The following is an 18,977-nucleotide window of genomic DNA, read 5'->3' as shown; positions in this document are numbered from 1 at the left end:
TATCATCAGACTTCTCAACAGAAACCTTACAGGCCAGAAGAGAATGGCATGATATAGTTAATGCAATGATACAGAAGGGCCTTGAACCAAGGATACTGTATCCAGCACGATTATCATTTAAATATGAAGGAGGGATTAACCAATTCCCAGACAAGCAAAAGTTGAGGGGAATTGCCTCCCACAAACCACCTCTACAGGGTATCTTAGAGGGACTGCTCTAGATGGGAGCACTCCTAAAAAGAGCACAGAACAAAACACCCAACATATGAAGAATGGAGGAGGAGAATAAGAAGGGAGAGAAATAATCATCAGACTGTGTTTATAATAGCTCATACATGAGTTAAGTTAGACAGTAAGGTAGTAAAGAAGCTAACCTTGAACCTATGGTAACCACGAATCTAAAGCCTGCAATGGCAATAAGTACATATCTTTCAATAATCACCCTAAATGTAAATGGAATGAATGCACCAATCAAAAGACACAAAGAATGGATAAAAAAGCAAGACCCATCTATATGCTGCTTACGGGAGACACACCTCAAACACAACGACATGCACAGAATAAAAATCAAGTGATGGAAAAAGATATTTCATGCAAACAACAGGGAGAAGAAAGCAGGTGTTGCAGTACTAGTATCAGACAAAATAGACTTCAAAACAAAGAGAGTAACAAGAAATAAAGAAGGACATTACATAATGATAAAGGGGTCAGTCCAACAAGAGGATATAACCATTATAAATATATATGCGCCCAACACAGGAGCACCAGCATATGTGAAACAAATACTAACAGAACTAAAGGAGGAAATAGAATGCAATGCATTCATTTTAGGAGACTTCAACACACCACTCACTCCAAAGGATAGATCCACCAGACAGAAAATAAGTAAGGACACAGAGGCACTGAACAACACACTAGGACAGATAGACCTAATAGACATCTATAGAACTCTACATCCAAAAGCAACAGGATGCACATTCTTCTCAAGTGCACATGGAACATTCTTCAGAATAGACAACATACTAGGCCACAAAAAGAGCCTCAGTAAATGCAAAAAAAACTGAAATCCTACCAACCAACTTTTCAGACCACAAAAGTATAAATCTAGAAATAAACTGTATAAAGAAAGCAAAAAGGCTCACAAACACATGGAGGCTTTACAACATGCTCCTAAATAATCAATGGATCAATGGCCAGACTGAAATGGAGATTCAGCAATATATGGAAACAAATGACAACAATTAAAGCCCCAACTTCTGTGGGATGCAGCAAAAGCAGTTTTAAGAGGAAAGTATATAGCAATCCAGGCATATTTAAAGAAGGAAGAACAATCCCAAATGAATAGTCTAACGTAACAATTATCAAAATTGGTTAAAGAAGAAGAAATGAGGCCTAAAGTCAGCAGAAGGGGGAAAAAAAGTTCAGAGAAGAAATAAAAAAAATTGAGAAGACTAAAACAATAGAAAAAAATCAATGAAACCAAGAGCTGGTTCTTTAAGAAAATAAACAAAATAGACAAGTCTCTAGCCAGACTTATTAGAAGAAAAAGAGAATCAACACACATCAACAGAATCAGAAATGAGAATGGAAAAATCATGACTGACCCCATACAAATACAAAAAATTGTTTGAGAATACTATGAAATACTATGAAAACCAATATGCTAACAAGCTGGACAACGTCTTAGAAAAATACAACCTTCCAAGACTGACCAAGGAAGAAACACAAAATCGAAGCAAACCAATTACCAACAAAGAAATTAAAGCAGTAATCAAAAAACTACCCAGGAACAAAACCCCTAGGCCAGATGGACTTACCTTGGAACTTTATCAGACATACAGAGAAGACATAATACCCATTCTCCTTAAACATTTCCAAAAAATAGAAGAGGAGGGAATACTCCCAAACTCATTCTATAATGCCAACATTTCCCTATACCAAAACCAGGCAAAGACCCCACCAAAAAAGAAAATTACGGAGCAATATCCCTGATGAATGTAGATCCAAAAATACTCAACAAAATATTACCAAACAGAATTCAAAAATACATCTAAAAGTTCATACACCATGATCACGTGGGATTCATCCCAGAAATACAAGGATAGTACAACATTCGAAAATCCATCAACATCATCCGCCACATCAACAAAAAGAAGGACAAAAACCACATGATCATCTCCATAGATGCTGAAAAAGCATTCGACAAAATTCAACATCCATTCATCATAAAAACTCTCAACAAAATGGGCATAAAGGGCAAGTACCTCAACATAATAAAGGCCATATATGATAAACCCACAGCTAACATCATACTGAACAGCAAAAGGCTGAAAGCTTTTCCTCTGAGATTGGGAACAAGACAGGGATGCCCACTCTCCCCACTGTTATTCAACGTAGTACTGGAGGTCCTAGTCACAGCAATTAGACAAAACAAAGAAATACAAGGAATACAGATTGGTAAAGAAGATGTTAAACTGTCACTATTTGCAGGTGACATGATATTGTACATAAAAAACCCTTAAAGACTCCACTCCAAAACTACTAGAACTAATATCGGAATTCAGCAAAGGTGCAGGATACAAAATTAACACACAAAAATCTGTGCCTTTCCTATACACTAACAATGAACTAATAGAAAGAGAAATCAGGAAAACAATTCCATTCACAATTGCATCAAAAAGAATAAAATACCTAGGAATAAACCCAACCAAGGAAGTGAAAGACCTATACCCTGAAAACTACAAGACACTCTTAAGAGAAATTAAAGAGAACACTAACAAATGGAAACTCATCCCATGCTCCTGGCTAGGAAGAATTAATATTGTCAAAATGGCATCCTACCCAAAGCAATATATGGATTCTATGCAATCTCTATCAATTTACCAACAGCATTCTTCAATGAACTGAAACAAATAGTTCAAAAATTCATATGGAACCACCAAAGACCCTGAATAGCCAAAGCATTCCTGAAAAGGAAGAATAAAGTGGTGGGGGGAATCTTGCTCCCCAACTTCAAGCTCTACTACAAAGCCATAGTAATCAAGACAATTTGGTACTGGCACAAGAACAGAGCCTCAGACCAGTGTAACAGAATAGAGACTCCAGACATTAAGTCAAACATATATGGCCAATGAATATATGATAAAGGAGCCATGGACATATAATGGAGAGATGACAGTCTTCAACAGATGGTGCTGGCAAAACTGGATATCTACATGTAAGACAATGAAACTGGATCACTGTCTAACCCCATTAACAAAAGTGAATTCAAAATGGATCAAAGACCTGCATGTAAGTCATGAAACCATAAAACTCTTAGAAAAAAACATATGCCAAAATCTCATGGACATAAACATGAGTGACTTCTTCATGAACGTATCTCCCTGGGCAAGGGAAAGAAAAGCAAAAATGAACAAGTGGGACTATATCAAGCTGAAAAGTTTCTATACAGCAAAGGACACCATCAACAGAACAAAAAGGTATCCTATATTATGGGAGAATATATTCATGAATGACAGATCCGATAACGGGTTGACATCCAAAATATATAAAGAGCTCACACACCTCAACAAACAGAAAGCAAGTAATCCAATTAAAAAGTGGGCAGAGGAGCTGAATAGACAGTTCTCTAAATAAGAAATTCAGATGGCCAACAGACACATGAAAAGATGCTCCATATCACTTGTCATCAGAGAAATGCAAATTAAAACCACAATGAGATATCACCTCACACCAGTAAGGATCGCCATCATCGAAAAGACAATGAACAACAAATGTTGGCGAGGTTGTGGAGAAAGGGGAACCCTCCTACACTGCTGGTGGGAATGTAAATTAGTTCAACCACTGTGGAAAGCAGTAAGGAGGTTCCTCAAAAAGCTCAAAATGGCCATACTATTTGACCCAGGAATTCCACTTTTAGGAATTTACCCTAAGAATGCAGCACTCCAGTTTGAAAAAAGACAGATGCACCCCTAAGTTTATTGCTGCACTATTTACAATAGCCAAGAAATGGAATCAGCCTAAGTGTCCATCAGTAGATGAATGGATAAAAAAGATGTGGTACAGATACACAATGGAATATTACTCAGCCATAAGAAGAAAACAAATTCTACCATTTGCAACAATATGGATGGAGCTAGAGTGTATTATGCTCAGTGAAATAAGCAAGGCGGAGAAAGACAAGATTCAAATGATTTCACTCATATGTGGAGTATAAGAAGAAAGGAAAACTGAAGGAACAAAACAGCAGCAGAATCACAGAACCCAAGAATGGACTAACAGTTACCAAAGGGAAAGGGACTGAGAAGGATGGGTGGGAAGGGAGGGATAAGGGCGGGGAAAAAGAAAGGGGGCCTTACGATTAGCACGTGTAGTGTGAGTGGGGCACGGGGAGGGCTGTGCAACACAGAGAAATCAAGTAGTGATTTTACAGCATCTTACTACGCTGACGGACAGTGACTGTGAAGGGGTATGTGGGGGGGACTTAGTGAAGGGGGGAGCCTAGTAAACATAATGTTCTTCATGTAATTGTAGATTAATGATACCGAAAAAAAAAAACTAGCACTTAAATTGTTTTAATGCCTCATTTAGGAGATTTCAAATGACATTTCTACATCTTTCTTATTTATTTATTTGACAATCTGGGTTGTCCAATTTCCCAAGGTATTTATTTATGTATCATTTAACTGGGAATTGCGAGCAACAAAAATTCTGAATAAACACCTTACTGAATATTAATTCATATTATGTAAAAACGAGAAAGTAAAACCCTTCAGCTTTCCATGGTACACTTAATCTACTACAGCTCAAGTATGGGAAAAGTGTCATGAGCACAATTTTCACCTGTATCTTAACTGCATCACGTAAAATGGAAAATGTAGAGATTAGGAGCATAAGGCTTATAATTCTACAGTACAAGTGGAATTTTGTACAGTACAAAATTAAATGCCATAAGAACAAATTTGCAAGTCTAAAAGGAAAATTATAACCCATGATGTATGGGGAAAAATATTTATGTGGAGCTTTTAATCCATATCAGAATTTAGTTGCTGTAACTTGACCGTAAATTGAAACAGAAACCTTTTCCTAGACATATATTCTAATACATGTATTAACAGTACTGATAGTCAAGTGTCTGTTATTTGAGCTTACTGGTAACATTTCATTTTTCTATCTAACAGAAACCTACAATGGTTTGCACCAATCACAATGGTGAAACATTGTCTTATGAAAATAGAATGAAACAAAATTAAATAAAATTGAAGACAAAAATATTCTGAAGTTAAAGCAAACTATAATCCTTGGCAAATCAGTCAGGTAAAAAACACTGGTGAGAGTTGAAAGCACAGGATTAACTAACATGATGAATCTTTAGCACAAAGTACATTTTTGAAAACATGAAACAATGATTCTTTGGCGGACAACAGCTAAATATCCAAGAATCATCAAGTTTGAAAAATATTGCTTCATAACTTTCCAAAAACACAGTTAGTTGCAAGAACTGAAGATCTTGTTTAAAAACATCAAGGTAATTATTTATAGCATCTTTAGAATGCATTCTGAAACAGAAAATTGACAGTGCACCCCAGTTTTACCATAATATATATTTGAGAGAGGGAGGACCAAAGATATGTGTAAACAAAATATAGACTGTGTGTGCTTTTCAAAGGGGCTTAATTAAATATAACCAGCTGCCAACTTTGTGCTATGACATACTTAGGGGGTATGTGTATACTAAATTTATTTTTGCCTACAATAAATGAAATAAAAACACTGCCCTATATGAATCCACTATTAGTAGTGAGTATAACAGCAAAATTATTATACAATTTATACATTCTAAAATATTTTCCTTCTCTAGAGATAATGCAGAGTAAAGACCTAATCATCATAAGACTTAATTTGAGAAATCTCAAATTCAAGAGGGATAAACCAAATCATGGTGTGTATAAGCCCAAAATAAAGGTTCCTGATCATAAGGCTATCAGATTAGAAAGTGCAAGTGGGTACAAGTGGTAGAATAAAGCATGCTCAAATTGTATGCTTGGGTCTTTGTGTATTTACCGAACCTTTAAACTAAACAAGACTAGCTAAAGAAATGTCTTAAGCAGAGTAAGATAATTGGGTATTGTGTCATTTCTTTTTACCATTTTTGTTACCCAACTTATACAATGTGCAAAGTGCTACACAACACTACTAAAACACATTTACGTCAACACTGAAGACCTGGGGAAATGAAATCCAACAAGTTCATTTTAATGAGCTGTGTTTTCTAAATTTCTGTTTAAATATTCTATTCTTTTGGGTGGTGTCATAAATGGAATTGTTTTCTTAGTTTTATTTTCAGGTTGTGACATGTAACTGTATACATAAAAATTATTAAATTATTTTAAAAAACAAAAGTTATTTTATAATTTGCATCCTACAATCTTGCTGAACTCATCTATTTTTTAAAATTTATTTATAAAATATATACATGAAATTTACTGAAAACATTGTTTCTGTATTCATTAGAATTTATCCTATGACTTTTTACATGTACAATAAATTAACATAGTGTTTTCCACATTCCTTACATTTATAATTTATAGTTCTTTACTGTTTCCTAATGACAAAGAACAATCAAAAGCTTTCCTATACCCTTTCCTTCATGAGATCTCTTATAGTATGTGCTTTCATACTTTCCCAATGTGGAGGATAAAAACTAAAAAAAACATGCATTTTTTACATTCACAAGATTTTTCACACCTGTGAAACACAGCTGAGTATTAAAGTATAATGCAGAACTAAAGGCTTCCCACATTCCTTACAATAAGGTTACCTCCACTATCAATTAGTGCATGTTCAGTAAATGTGAGAAAGTACTGAAACTTTCCTACATTCTTTACAAGCAAGCATAAGCTTCTCTCCAGTATGAATTCATTAAGGCATGAAAAATTACTAAAGGTTTCCCCACATCCCCTTTATATATGACTTCTCCCCACTATGAGTTCTTACATGCTGAACAAAATACATGAATCAAGTAAAGCCTTTCCATATTCCTTACATTGATAAGGCCTCTCACCAGTGTGAGTTCTCATGTATACTCTAAGGCTGAAGAAATAGTGAAGGCACTCCCACCTATTTTATGTCCATATGGCTTCTCTCCAGTACGTTTTTATGTTGACTAAGGTTTGAGGAGTATCTAAATGCTTTCCCATATTCCTTACCTTCAAAGGTCTTTCTACACTGTAAATCCTTAAACACTGAAGAAACAAAAATTGGATAAAGCCTTTCCCAAACTGCTAAAAATTACAGGGTTTTACTACAGGGTAGGTTTGCAGATGACTTTTAAAGGAAAATCAATTACTAAGGGCTTTCCCACATTCCTTATACTGATAAGGCCTCTCACCAGTGTGAGTTCTCATATGTATAGCAAGGTGTGAGGGACTAGTAAAGGCTTTTCCATTCTTTGCATTTGTAAGGCTTTTCTCCAGTGAGTTCTTGTGTCTTAGAAGACCTGAAGACTCAGTGAAGGATTTCTCACATTCATTAAACTTACACAGTTTTCCTTCAGTGTGAACTTGCATGTGAGAACTAAGTTTTGAGAAACACACTCTTTGTTACACTCCTTACAGTGTTTCTATCTGGTATGAAATCTTATGTTTAACAAGATCTGGGGAATAAGGAAATGATTTCTCAAATTTCTTAAATTCCACAGGCATTAATCCCTGAGTTCTTAAATGCTGGGTGAGATATGAAGATCACATACAGATTTCTTTAAGTTTTTACATTCATTAGGTTTTATCTACTATGAGTTTGCACATATACAAAAAGGCTTGCAGAATGAGGAAAAGTTTTCCAAACTCCTTAAAAGCATATGGCCTCTCTCCTCCATAAATTCTTAACTCTCTAAGGTGTGAGGAAGAAGGTAAGCATTTCTCAGTCAATGCATTTATTTATAGGATTTCTCTTAAACCAAATATGGATTTTGGCCAAAGGCTGTTTGGCATCGATTACACTTAGGTTTCTCTCCAGTATGGGTTTTCTTGTATAGATTAAGGGCAGTTATTCAGAAGGCTTTTCCACACTGATTATACTCACAAGTTTCCTCCTAATCTAATTTCTCCTGTGAGTCTTACAGCATAAGTGTTCACTTAAGGATTCTTCACAATGACTAAAATTAAACAGTTCCTCTTCAACCTGGCTTCTGTCCATTTCTACCACACTGGCTGTTTCCCCCTGCAAAGCATTCTGCTGAGGTGCTGACCATTTGGTACTAAGACAAATCTCCCGATCTGAGAATAAATTGTCAGACATTCAGTCACAATTCTTTCCCCGTCTGATTTCCTCTTTGTAAAGACAGAAAAAATCTTGAGAAATATGACTACAAGGTGAAAGGTCAATGGCCAGCATCCTGGAAGTCTTATGGTAAAATCTGCTCTCACATTTCTTGTTCCTGAAGTCTCTTCAAGACAACTATCTGAACCTAGCGGGCAGGTTGGTTCCAATTCCTTAAGTAGTAGTGGAAGTCTTGTCTCATGCCACCAACCTTAAGAAACAGGCGTTACTAACCTGTCAGCAGGCACTATTCACTAGGCATCTCTCAGACTTCCGAACCGACACCCGCGGCCTTATAGGCAACGCCACCGAGTGCTCACCGGGACCGACGGGGCTGCCCTGCTGCTAGCGACAAGAACAACGGAGACGCTCTTGCTTCTGGAGGAAAGCCCCAAAGGCTGCTTCGGAGGCTTCTGAAAGGGGGAGCACGGCGGGAGGAGAAAAAGCCAGGCCGACGCGCCTCCTCCCGCCGCGGCCGTCGCGACCCCGGCGGATGAAGAGCCGGCACCCCGGAGCGCGTGCTGGAGGCTGCGGCGGATAGGGACGTGCGCTAGGCGAGCGCCCTTTGAGGCCGCGCGCCTCGTCGGGGTCCCTCGCCTCCTGCGAGGCCGTACCGAGGGCGGACGCCGGAGAAAAATACTTCACCTCAGCGGCAGGCTGCAGCGCGTAGCTCAGATGGCCGCCGCCCCGCGCACGTCTGAACTCATCTATTACATCCAATTATTTCTCACTGGATTCCTTACGATTTTCTGAATATAAGATTATGTTATCTGAAAATACAGGATTACCTCTTTTTTAATCTAGATGTCTTCAATTTCTTTTCTTTCTTAATTGACTTGACTAGAACCTCTATTTCCATGTTAAAAGAATAAACGAGACCTTGTTGTATCCTGATATCAAGGGGAAACAGAGCCAGTAATTTTTTTTCTTCATTTTTAAGAAAAATAAAAAACAGTATTATCAAGATTTCTACACTTGGAACAGGGGATCTTCTGAAATTAAGGACATCACTTTTGGATTAGTTCTTTAGCACTTCTTTTTTTTTTTACAATGTTGAATATTGCTAAGTTTTGCAAATGATTAATTAGGCTGCACTGATGAAAGTTTTGACTTTGTGCCTGGATAATTTGCATTGAAATACTTTATAAATTAAAAAGGTTCTCCTGGAACTAGTATTAGCACAGTTCACTGAGCAAAACTATTAAACTGACATTTCTTAAATTGTTTACTGGACTGAATATGTTCTGTCCAGTTACAATCTTTCATTTTTGAGAATGATGTCTTCTGTAGATACCCTTTATCAAGCTGAAGAAGATCTCTTCTGTTTCTAATTTATTGAATGGTTTCTTTTTTTTTTAAATCAGGACAACATGGTAGATTTTGTCAAATATTATTCCTGTGTCTTTTGAAAGAATTATGCTATTTTTGTTTTCTGTTCTTTTGATTTGATTATTAGATTTTTTAAATGTTAAATCAACCTTGTATTTCTGGGATATATCCCACTTGTTCATGGTGTGTAATTCTTGTTGTATGTTGCAGGAGTTAGCTTGCCTAGTATTGTGATGAGGATTTTTGCATTAGTATTTACAGGAGGTATTAATCTATAGTTCTCTTGTGATAGTTTTGCCTGTTTTTTTTTTTTAGGTCATATATTTCCTTTCATTCTCATAATTTTTGGTTGGAAACTGCTACATTTTAGCTAAGAAATTGCTCCAACTTTGTGTGCTTGTCTCCCCTCCTTCATTCAGGGTTTGTTGCTCTCATTTGCTTATTTATTTGTTTAGTTGAATTATTTCAGTGACATCTGTTTCCCCATACACATAGTGTTGAGCTTGTTTCTGCTTCTCAGGTAGGCACAGCTTTGGGTGTGCTTGCAGTTATCCTGCTGTAAAAGTGGCATTGGTAGAGCTCTTTTCCTCTGAAATAGATGTTCTTAGTGACTCTAAAATAATAGCTAGAATTCTCACACATCTATTAATAGTAAAGAAATAAAATCTGTACTTGAAAACTCCCTATAAAGAAAATACAGGCCTGATGACTTCACTGGTTAATTCCATTGAACACTTTTGGCAGAACTATTACCAATTTTAATCAAAGTATTTTTGGAAATTAAAAGAGGAAGGAATACTTACCAAGTCATTCCATGAAGCTAGAGTTATTCTAGTAACAAAACTAAGATAATACAAGAAAAGTAAACTATAGATCAATCTCCCTCATGAACATAAATGCCAAAATCTTAAACAAAATATCTACAAGTCATGTCGACCAACATATAAAAGGATAGCACATTCTAATTAAATGGGCTTTATCTCAGGAGCTCACAGTTAGCCCAATATTTTAAAAGAAGTTAATGTAACTCACCATATTAGTAGACTAAAAAAGAAAAATTATATGTTCTCAATAGATGCAAACAAAATTCAATACTCATTTATGATGAGTTCTCAAAAATTAGGAGTTAAAGGGAAAACCTTAATCTTAAAAGGACACAAAACACCAAAGCTAACATACTTAATGCTGAAAGACTGCTTTTCCCATAGGTCAGTGATAAGATATTTCTTCTCACCTCTTCTAGTCATCATTGCACTAGAAACTTTGAACAATGCAGTAAGGAAAAACAGATTGGAAATAAAAAAATAACTTTGTTTGCAGTCAAAATGTTTGTCTTACAAAATCATAAAGAATACACACAAATGATGAACTAACAGAGAGAAATCAGGAAAGCAATTCCATTTACAATTGTCTGTAAAAGAATAAAATACCTAGGAATAAACCTAACCAAGGAGGTGAAAGACCTAGACCCTGAAAATTATAAGACACTAAGAGAAAGAAGACACCAATAAAAGGAAATACATCCCATGATCATGGATAGGAAGAATTAATATTGTCAAAATGCCTGGCCTGCCTAAAGCAATCTACAGATTCAATGCAGTCCCTATCAAAATACCAACAGCATTCTTCAATGAACTAGAACAAATCGTTCTAAAATTCATATGGAACCATAAAAGACCTCAAATAGTCAAAGCAATCCTGAGAAGAAAGAATAAAGCGGGGGGATTACACTCCACAACTTCAAGCTCTACTACAAAGCCACGGTAATCAAGACAATTTTGTACTAGTACAAGAACAGACCCATAGATCAATGAATAGAATAGAGCCTCCAGATATAAACCCAAGCATATATGGTCAATTAATATATGATAAAGGAGCTATGAATATACAACACAGAATGACAGCCTCTTCAACAACTGGTGTTGGCAAAACTGGACAGCTACATACAAGAGAATGAAACTGGGTTATTGTCTAACTCCATACACAAAAATAAACTTGAAATGTATCAAAGACCTGAATGTAAGTCATGAAACCATAAAACTCTTAGAAGCAGACATAGGCACCTATCTCTTGAATATAAACATGGGCAACTTTTCCCTGAACACATCCCCTCGGGCAAGGAAAACAAAAGCAAAAATGAACAAATGGTACTACATCAAACTAAAAAGCTTCTGTACAGCAAAGGACACCAGTAGAACATCAGTAGGACAAAAAGGCATCCTACAGTATGGGAGAATATATTTGTAAATGACATATCTGATAAAGGGTTAACATCCATAATCTATAAAGAACTCACATGCCTCCACACCCAAAAAGCAAATAACCGGATTAAAAAATGGGTGAGGTATCTGAACAGACATTTCTCCAAAGAAGAAATTCAGGCACATGAAAAGATGCTCCACATTGCTAATTATCAGGAAAATGCAAATTAAAACCACAATGAGATACCACCTCACAACAGTTAGGATGGCCAACATCCAAAAGAAAAGGAAGAACAAATGCTGGCATGGGTGTGGAGAAAGGGGAACCCTCCTAAACTGTTGGTAGGAATGTAAATTTGTTCAACCATTGTGGTAAGCAATATGGAGGTTCCTCAAAATGCTCAAAATAGAAATACCATTTGACCCAGGAATTCCATTCCTAGGAATTTCCCCAAAGAAAATAAGATCCCAGATTCAAAAAGATATATGCACCCCAATGTTTATGGCAGCACTATTTACAACAGGCAAGACATGGAAGTAACCCAAGTGTCCATCAGTAGATGAATGGATAAACGAGGTGTGGTACATATACACAATGGAATGTTATTCAGCCATAAGAAGAAAACAAATCCTACCATTTGCAACAACATGGGTCGAGCTAGAGGGTATTACGATCAGTGAAATAAGCCAGGTGGAGAAAGACAAGTACCAAATGATCTCACTCATTTGTGGATTATAAGAACAAAGAAAAACTATATGAACAAAAGAGCAGTAGACTCACAGACTCCAAGAAGGCACTAGTGGTTACCAAAGGGAAGGGGTGGGAAAGGGTGGGTGGGGAGGGAGGGAGAAGGAGATTAAGGAGTATTATGATCAGCACACAAAATGTAGGAGGGGCACGAGGAAAGCAGTATAGCACAGAGAAGACAAATAATCACTCTATAGCATCTTACTATGCTGATGGGACAGTGACTGCAATGGGGTATGTGGGGGGGACTTGATAATATGGGTGAATGTACCATAATGTTGCTCATGTGAAACCTTCATAAGACTGTATATCAATAATACCTTAATAAAAAAGGAAAAGAAAAAAAAGGATACACACACAAACAACTAGCTATTAGATCTTATTTGTGGGTCTAGCAAGTTTCAAATACAAGGTTAATACAGAAAAATTATTTTATTTCTGTATTACTATTTTATTTCTATATACCAATAACAAACCATTTTACATTTAAAATTCTAAGAACTGTAAAAAAATGGGATAAACTTAACAAAATCTATACAAGATCTGTATACTTAAAACTATAAATACTGCTCAGAGAAATTCTGTAAGACCTAAATGGAGATAACATGTTCATGGATTTGAGGATGGAATATTAGTATATTAATTCTCCTCAAATTGATCTACTTTTGAACACAATCCCAAACAAAATCCTAGCAGCCTTTTTTGAGGTAAAAATAAGCTGATTCTAAAATTTATACAGAAATTCAAGACTTAGAATAGCCAAAACTTATTTGAAAAAGAACAAAGTTGGAGGCAAGTAACAATCAAACCATAATACACTGGCCAGAATAACTAAAATTAAAAAGTGTTAGCAGAGATGTAGAATAACTAGAATTCTCATACATTGCTTTTGAAAATGTAATGCAGTAAAACCAATTTGCAAAAAGTTTGCCATTATCTATTAAAGTTGAACATATGTCTTCTTTACTGCCACAATGCTGCATAATAATCAAGCCACAAACCCAGAGGTTTATGACAACAGCATTGATTCTTATGTTTATCGATCTTCGGGATGTCTGAGATTCTGCAGATTGGATTCAAATCTGCCTCGCACATGTTCATTCTGAGGGCCCAGGCTGAAGGGACAAAGGCTACATGACATAGTTTCCTCGTGTCCATCATCTGAGCTCACGAGCCACATCAAAGTACATGAGCACATTTAAGACTCATGTCATGTCTGCTAATATGCTATCAGCCAAAAGAATTCACATGACCAAGATCAGTATCAATGAAGCAGACAAGCAAACTTGGAACCAACCAACTTGGCCAACCATGGAAGGGGAAGGAATTAATATTACCTGAAACAAAAATCTAAATTATCATGTACAACATGGGATACACTCACCAGAAATGATGCACATGTGTACCAAAAGATGTAAATAAGACTGTTCAAGCAGCAATATTCTTGTTAGCCAGGAACTGAAAATAATGTAAATATCTATCAACAATTCAATGGATAAAGAAAATGTGCTACATCTACATATATCTAATGAAAATGGAAGAATAAGTACACATATAAACATGAGTTTCACAAACAGTGTAACTCCAAAGAACTGGGCACAAAAGCGTTCAACTTATATTAAGTTCAAACCACAGGCAAAACATGATGACAAAGCTTAAGGATCCATATTTAGGCAGAAAACCTTACGAAGAAAAGTAAGGAAAATTTCACCATGGAAGTTAGGTTAATGGTTAGGTTTGGTGGTAAGGAAGAGAGGAGGATACTGATTGGAGATGACTCAAGCGGGAGCTTCTGGAATTTTGGCAATGCCGTTTCTTGACCAGGGTGGTGGTTTCATGAATATTTATTTTGAGGCAAATTAGGGAGTTACACGTTCTGGTTTTATGTACTTTAAACATATCTCTTACGGTATTTTCTGCTTTCACAACCAACCTTAGTTATTGAATAACAATTTCATATCTATAGGAACTTTGTACTCATTTTGCGTTCTGCTTGGAAAGCTCTTCCTCCGCATTTCCTATGGACTCGTTTGTTTTGTTCTCATTACTGACGTTTTACTTTAAATGTCCCTTATCCAGTGAGACCTTGTTAGCTCTGCACCTTCTGCCTGACCTACAGTCTCTAATCCCACTCTCCCAACATTTCCAGCTTTTCACAGTGGTATTGTTAAAAATGAAATTCTATTTTTGTTGTTGTGGTGGTGGTTTCCTTGTTACTGTTTGTCATCACCTTTAGAATAAATTGCATTATATGCAGGGTCCTAGTCTAGCTTGTTCACGACTATAATCCTAGTGTCTACTTCAGCGTCTGTCTACAGTAAACAGTAAAAGGTGCTATTGAATGAATAAACCTATTCCCACCATGTAGCACAGTGCCTGGCTCACTGTCTGCAGGTACTTACTATCTCTTCTTGGTATTATTGTTTGTGGTACCCTAACTCTACATGGATTAAAACTTCCTAAAGGTGTTTCCTAGGAAACGAGCACATAAACAAATGCTGACGTGTAAAAATGGATAAAGGAAACAATTCAAACGGAGTCTGGAAGCAGTAAGGGAGGGTTCTCCTTCATGAACCACAAAGCTTCTTTTACCTATCCCAGAGGAGAAGGGAAATTTTCTCACGGCCCAGGCACAACCCCAAACCGTAACTCCTCCAATGGACTGGACTTTCGCTCTAAACAACCGCTCCCAGTTTCCTCCTTTGTTCTTGGATTTGCCCATGGTTCACCATACTTTACATTGTTGAATTGGAATTCCTCCCCTATTCCCATATAAACTCTTGTTTCTGGTTAAATAACTGGCTATTAATATTTACTAAATTACAAGATTTTGTAAAGGTCGCTTTGGGACGAAACAAAACATGTCACCGTGCCAGCTGCAGATGCAGACGCAAAGCCGGACAAGGCCGTCCGAGCTTAAAGAGCCCATAAAGCACGTGTGGGCCCGTGGTGGCTGCTCCGCCCATCTTCCCCTGCGCGGCTTCCACATCCGGCGCCGGCCAACTCTTGGCGACTCCTGTCCCTGTCCCGCCCACACCTCCAACCCAGTCTTCGTCCTCCAATCCCAGGGCCCGCTGGGGCCTCGGGTCTGCGCAGAGAGGCGAGAGGAGCGCTGCTGGGCAGCTACTCAGCCCGCGCTTGCGCATTCGCTTCTCCTTAGTGATTGGCTACTGCCTCCTCGGGGACCGCCAGTCTCAGTTTTCACTTTCTCTTCTTTTTTCCCCATTCTCCTCTTCCTGAGGCTACGGGTTTTACTTCCGGTTTTCAGCGTCCGTCCCTGAGAAAGCAGTCACGTTTCCTCAGGCTGCGGGGCGTCTCCAGGACCGCTTCTTCCTCAGCCAGGACGTGTCCTGGCTGAAGAGCGCGGAGGGGCCTGCGGTTTCAGAGCCTGGACGCCAGCCCCGAGACCATCCCGCCGGCGCCTAGCGGCCCGTTCCGGCCCGGGCTGCGCTCCTCGCGCCGCTGGCGCTAAGGCCGGGAGAAAGGACGGAGTGCGACGTGGAGGGTCCCGCGCGCTTCTGACGAGCCTCTGCAGACCCGGGTCGAGGGCGCCCACCTGAGACCGGTGAGGAGGGAAGTCCCGACAAGAGGCGACTCGGGGGCTTCCTATCCGGGAAGGCTGCACAGACTGCGGCTAGTTAGCAAGGTACGAAGATATCTTGTCACATTTGGCTGCGAGGGACCGAGAGAAAGGCAGCACATGTGTGGAGGACCGGACTACATCTACAAGCATGGGCAAAAAACTGAGCAATAATCGCAAGGTCTCCAGGGCGGCGGCAGCGCAGAGAACAGGTAAAACTTCCCCGGTGTGGGCGCCCCGGTGTGTGGACCTTTGTAGACGCCTTGGAGAAGGAGCCCAAGTCCGCCAAGGTTTAAGTCCACTGTGTAGCGCCTGGGCATTTGTGGTTGCTGTTGGGGGCTTCGCCGTTGTAACTTAAAAATAACGAGTGACTGCTTGCTTCTCTTGAATGATAAGTGACTAACCCATTCGTCTTTCCTGTTTTGCCTTGAGTGTGGGGTGGGAGGGGTTGGTGGTTTTCAGAATCGATTTTGCTTTGCTGTTTTTAGATTACTAGGTTTACAACCGGTATGCATTCTCAGTATTGCTAACATGCCTGTCTTGTTCCTAGGAAGTCAGTATTTCAGTTCATACAGAGCTTTACAATTCATGTCTTCCTCTTTTTGAGGCAGAGTGTCTAGCTTTTCTTTTGAGTCGCTAGTCAGAGGACAGCTTCATCCTCAGGATATTATATACTTAGTTGAAACTTTACTCATTTGGTTTTGCTTGGCTATTAAATAATTTCCTAAGGGTTCTGTATGAAGTCTGCACTTCAAGATTCTTTCTGTAGAAATTTCATGGCAGTGCGTGGCCTTTCCTTTTTTAAAATAGGTATAAAAGGGAGAGTTCTATCTGCAGGGAGGGCCACTTGGCGGAAAAGTGAAGTAGCGCATAAGCAATGTCATAGTAGGTTGGTCCACGCAAGCCAGTAGTTCGTGTGAAGATGACACCAAGCAGCATTTTGTGGGAGAACGTGACAGATTAACCTCAAAATGTGAGGAAGATACTTCGAAAATCTTCATTTAGTCACCACTTGTCTATTTGAAATCCCAAAATTTAAACACTTCTCTCTTTTTTCTCCCTAAGGTAAAATTAGAATAAGATTTATGAAAATGTATTCTTACTTAAGTGTTGTACCAAGTGTGTGGTGGTGTAGTAGCAGTGATCTAAGGGCCCACGGTGTCCCCTGAGAGCTGTGGAAGTGAAAGGGGTGTGTGTATGATATTTAGTATTATGGGATCTGAGGTTGGTGGGAAGCCTACTGAGGAGGTTTATGACAAAAGATTCCTTAATAATATAAGAATACATTCTGTTGAAAAATTGTCTTCTCGAATTGGACAGCTGTATACAGTATGTTCAGCACCCCAGTAAAACAGTAAAGGAAAAAGCAGTGTTGTTTTTCTTAAAATAATTGTGTACAGTGTTTGAAAATTTGTGTTTTCAGGACATTTTGCTCAAATGTCGCCAGTTCTCTTTTAAAAGAAACTGTATCAGGAGCATCTTCTGTAATCCAGAGTTGCCTAAATAAATTAATATGTGCAGAGTTCCTAAGAACTTGCCTGAGACGTTTATTAAATAAATGTAATAAGATGTCTAAGTAGATATGGCATCTGTTTATCAAATCAGTCTTTCATTCCTCTATCAATGGACATTTATGTTCAGTTTTTCCCCTGTTATTAACAGTGCTTCAGTGATTATCGTTTTTTTTTGTTTTATACAAGTCTCATGTGCTCATGGTAGTATTTTTGTAGAATCTATTCCTTATGAGAATGCAGAATAATAATGCTATTAAATTGCCTTTAAACGATTGTATCCTTTTTGTATTCATTCTCTCAAAAAGTGTTTTTATTTCCCTGCTAGCCAGCCCTGGACGGTAACAGTATTTAAGATTTTACTAATTTTCTAATAATAGAAAATAATATCTCACCTTAATTTCTACCTTCCTCACTATTAACAAAGTTAAACATTTTAAGCTGGGTCATATCTTTTGTGGGGTTTTTTTTGTTTTTTGTTTTCTAATTGGGTACCGAATGCCCTTCTTTGACCTATCTAATGAATAGCATACTGTTTTAATTATTGTAGCTTTCTAATGTATTTTGGTACTCTCTTTTGAAAAAAGCTTTGGGCTCTTCTGCATTTTTCTTCCAGATGAAATTTAGAACCATCCTTTCAAATTCTGTAGAAAATCTTGTTGAGATATTATTTGTGATTACATTGAATTTATAGATTGAGAAGAGACATTCTTTCAAGTTTTTCCTTCTAGGAGAATCGGTATGTCTCCTTGTTTCATCTACTAAGATTTTTTTGTGAAATATGCTGTTTACATGTATTACTTGAAAATACATACATATATGCATATCTGTGTACCTAGCTTAATAGAACATCGAAAGTGCCTCTCCCCAGAAGCAAAGTATTCATAGTCCCTGTCCCCATCACCACTGTCATCCTGCATTTTGTGTTGATTATTCCCTTACCTTACTTTATAGTTATCACATAGGTATGTATCCTTAACCAACATATTGTTTACTACACCTGTTTTTGAAGTTTAAATAGATTCATACTGTATCCTTTGAATTACTTTTGTTAAACATGTTTTTGAGATTTCATCCATATTGAAGCATGTGCCTTAGTTCAACAATTCAGAAACTTTTTGAACTCAGGATTCTACACTTTTAAAAGTATTGAGGACACTATAGATCTTTTGTGCATGTGGATTGTATCATATTAGATATTAAAACTGACTAAAATACAATAGATATGGTATCTGTGGTTCATTTATATATATTATATATGTTAGAAGAAAATCTGGCCTCATTTGTGT

General features: G+C 37.7%; 2 protein-coding genes across 25 annotated transcripts in view; one reads left to right on the top strand and one right to left on the bottom strand.

Moving 5' to 3' along the window:
• The window catches only part of LOC140847871 (neuroepithelial cell-transforming gene 1 protein-like), an 89,981-nt gene extending 80,753 nt beyond the window's left edge, over nt 1-9,228 (bottom strand). For both annotated transcript variants that reach the window (XM_073229420.1, XM_073229422.1), the window contains exon 1: nt 8,554-9,228. The gene's annotated coding sequence lies outside the window, so the exon portion shown is untranslated. The remainder of the gene's footprint in view (nt 1-8,553) is intronic.
• TASOR2 (transcription activation suppressor family member 2) overlaps nt 1-18,977 on the top strand; it is a 251,539-nt gene that overhangs the window by 162,767 nt on the left and 69,795 nt on the right. For 2 of the 23 annotated variants that reach the window (XM_073229410.1, XM_073229406.1), the window contains exon 1: nt 15,764-16,389. The exons of 19 other annotated variants lie outside the window; for them this stretch is intronic. In XM_073229410.1, coding sequence (XP_073085511.1) covers nt 16,329-16,389 — 61 coding nt within the window. In that variant the 5' untranslated portion in view covers nt 15,764-16,328. Of the gene's footprint in view, nt 1-15,763; nt 16,390-18,977 lie in introns of those variants that run through there. 2 more of the 23 variants (XM_073229417.1, XM_073229415.1) reach the window with 1 other exon arrangement.

Source organism: Manis javanica, chromosome 2 (genome assembly GCF_040802235.1).
Source record: "Manis javanica isolate MJ-LG chromosome 2, MJ_LKY, whole genome shotgun sequence".
NCBI lineage: Eukaryota > Metazoa > Chordata > Mammalia > Pholidota > Manidae > Manis > Manis javanica.
The sequence above is the reverse complement of the archived record's forward strand: the minus strand, read 5'-3'. Positions and strand labels throughout refer to the sequence as shown.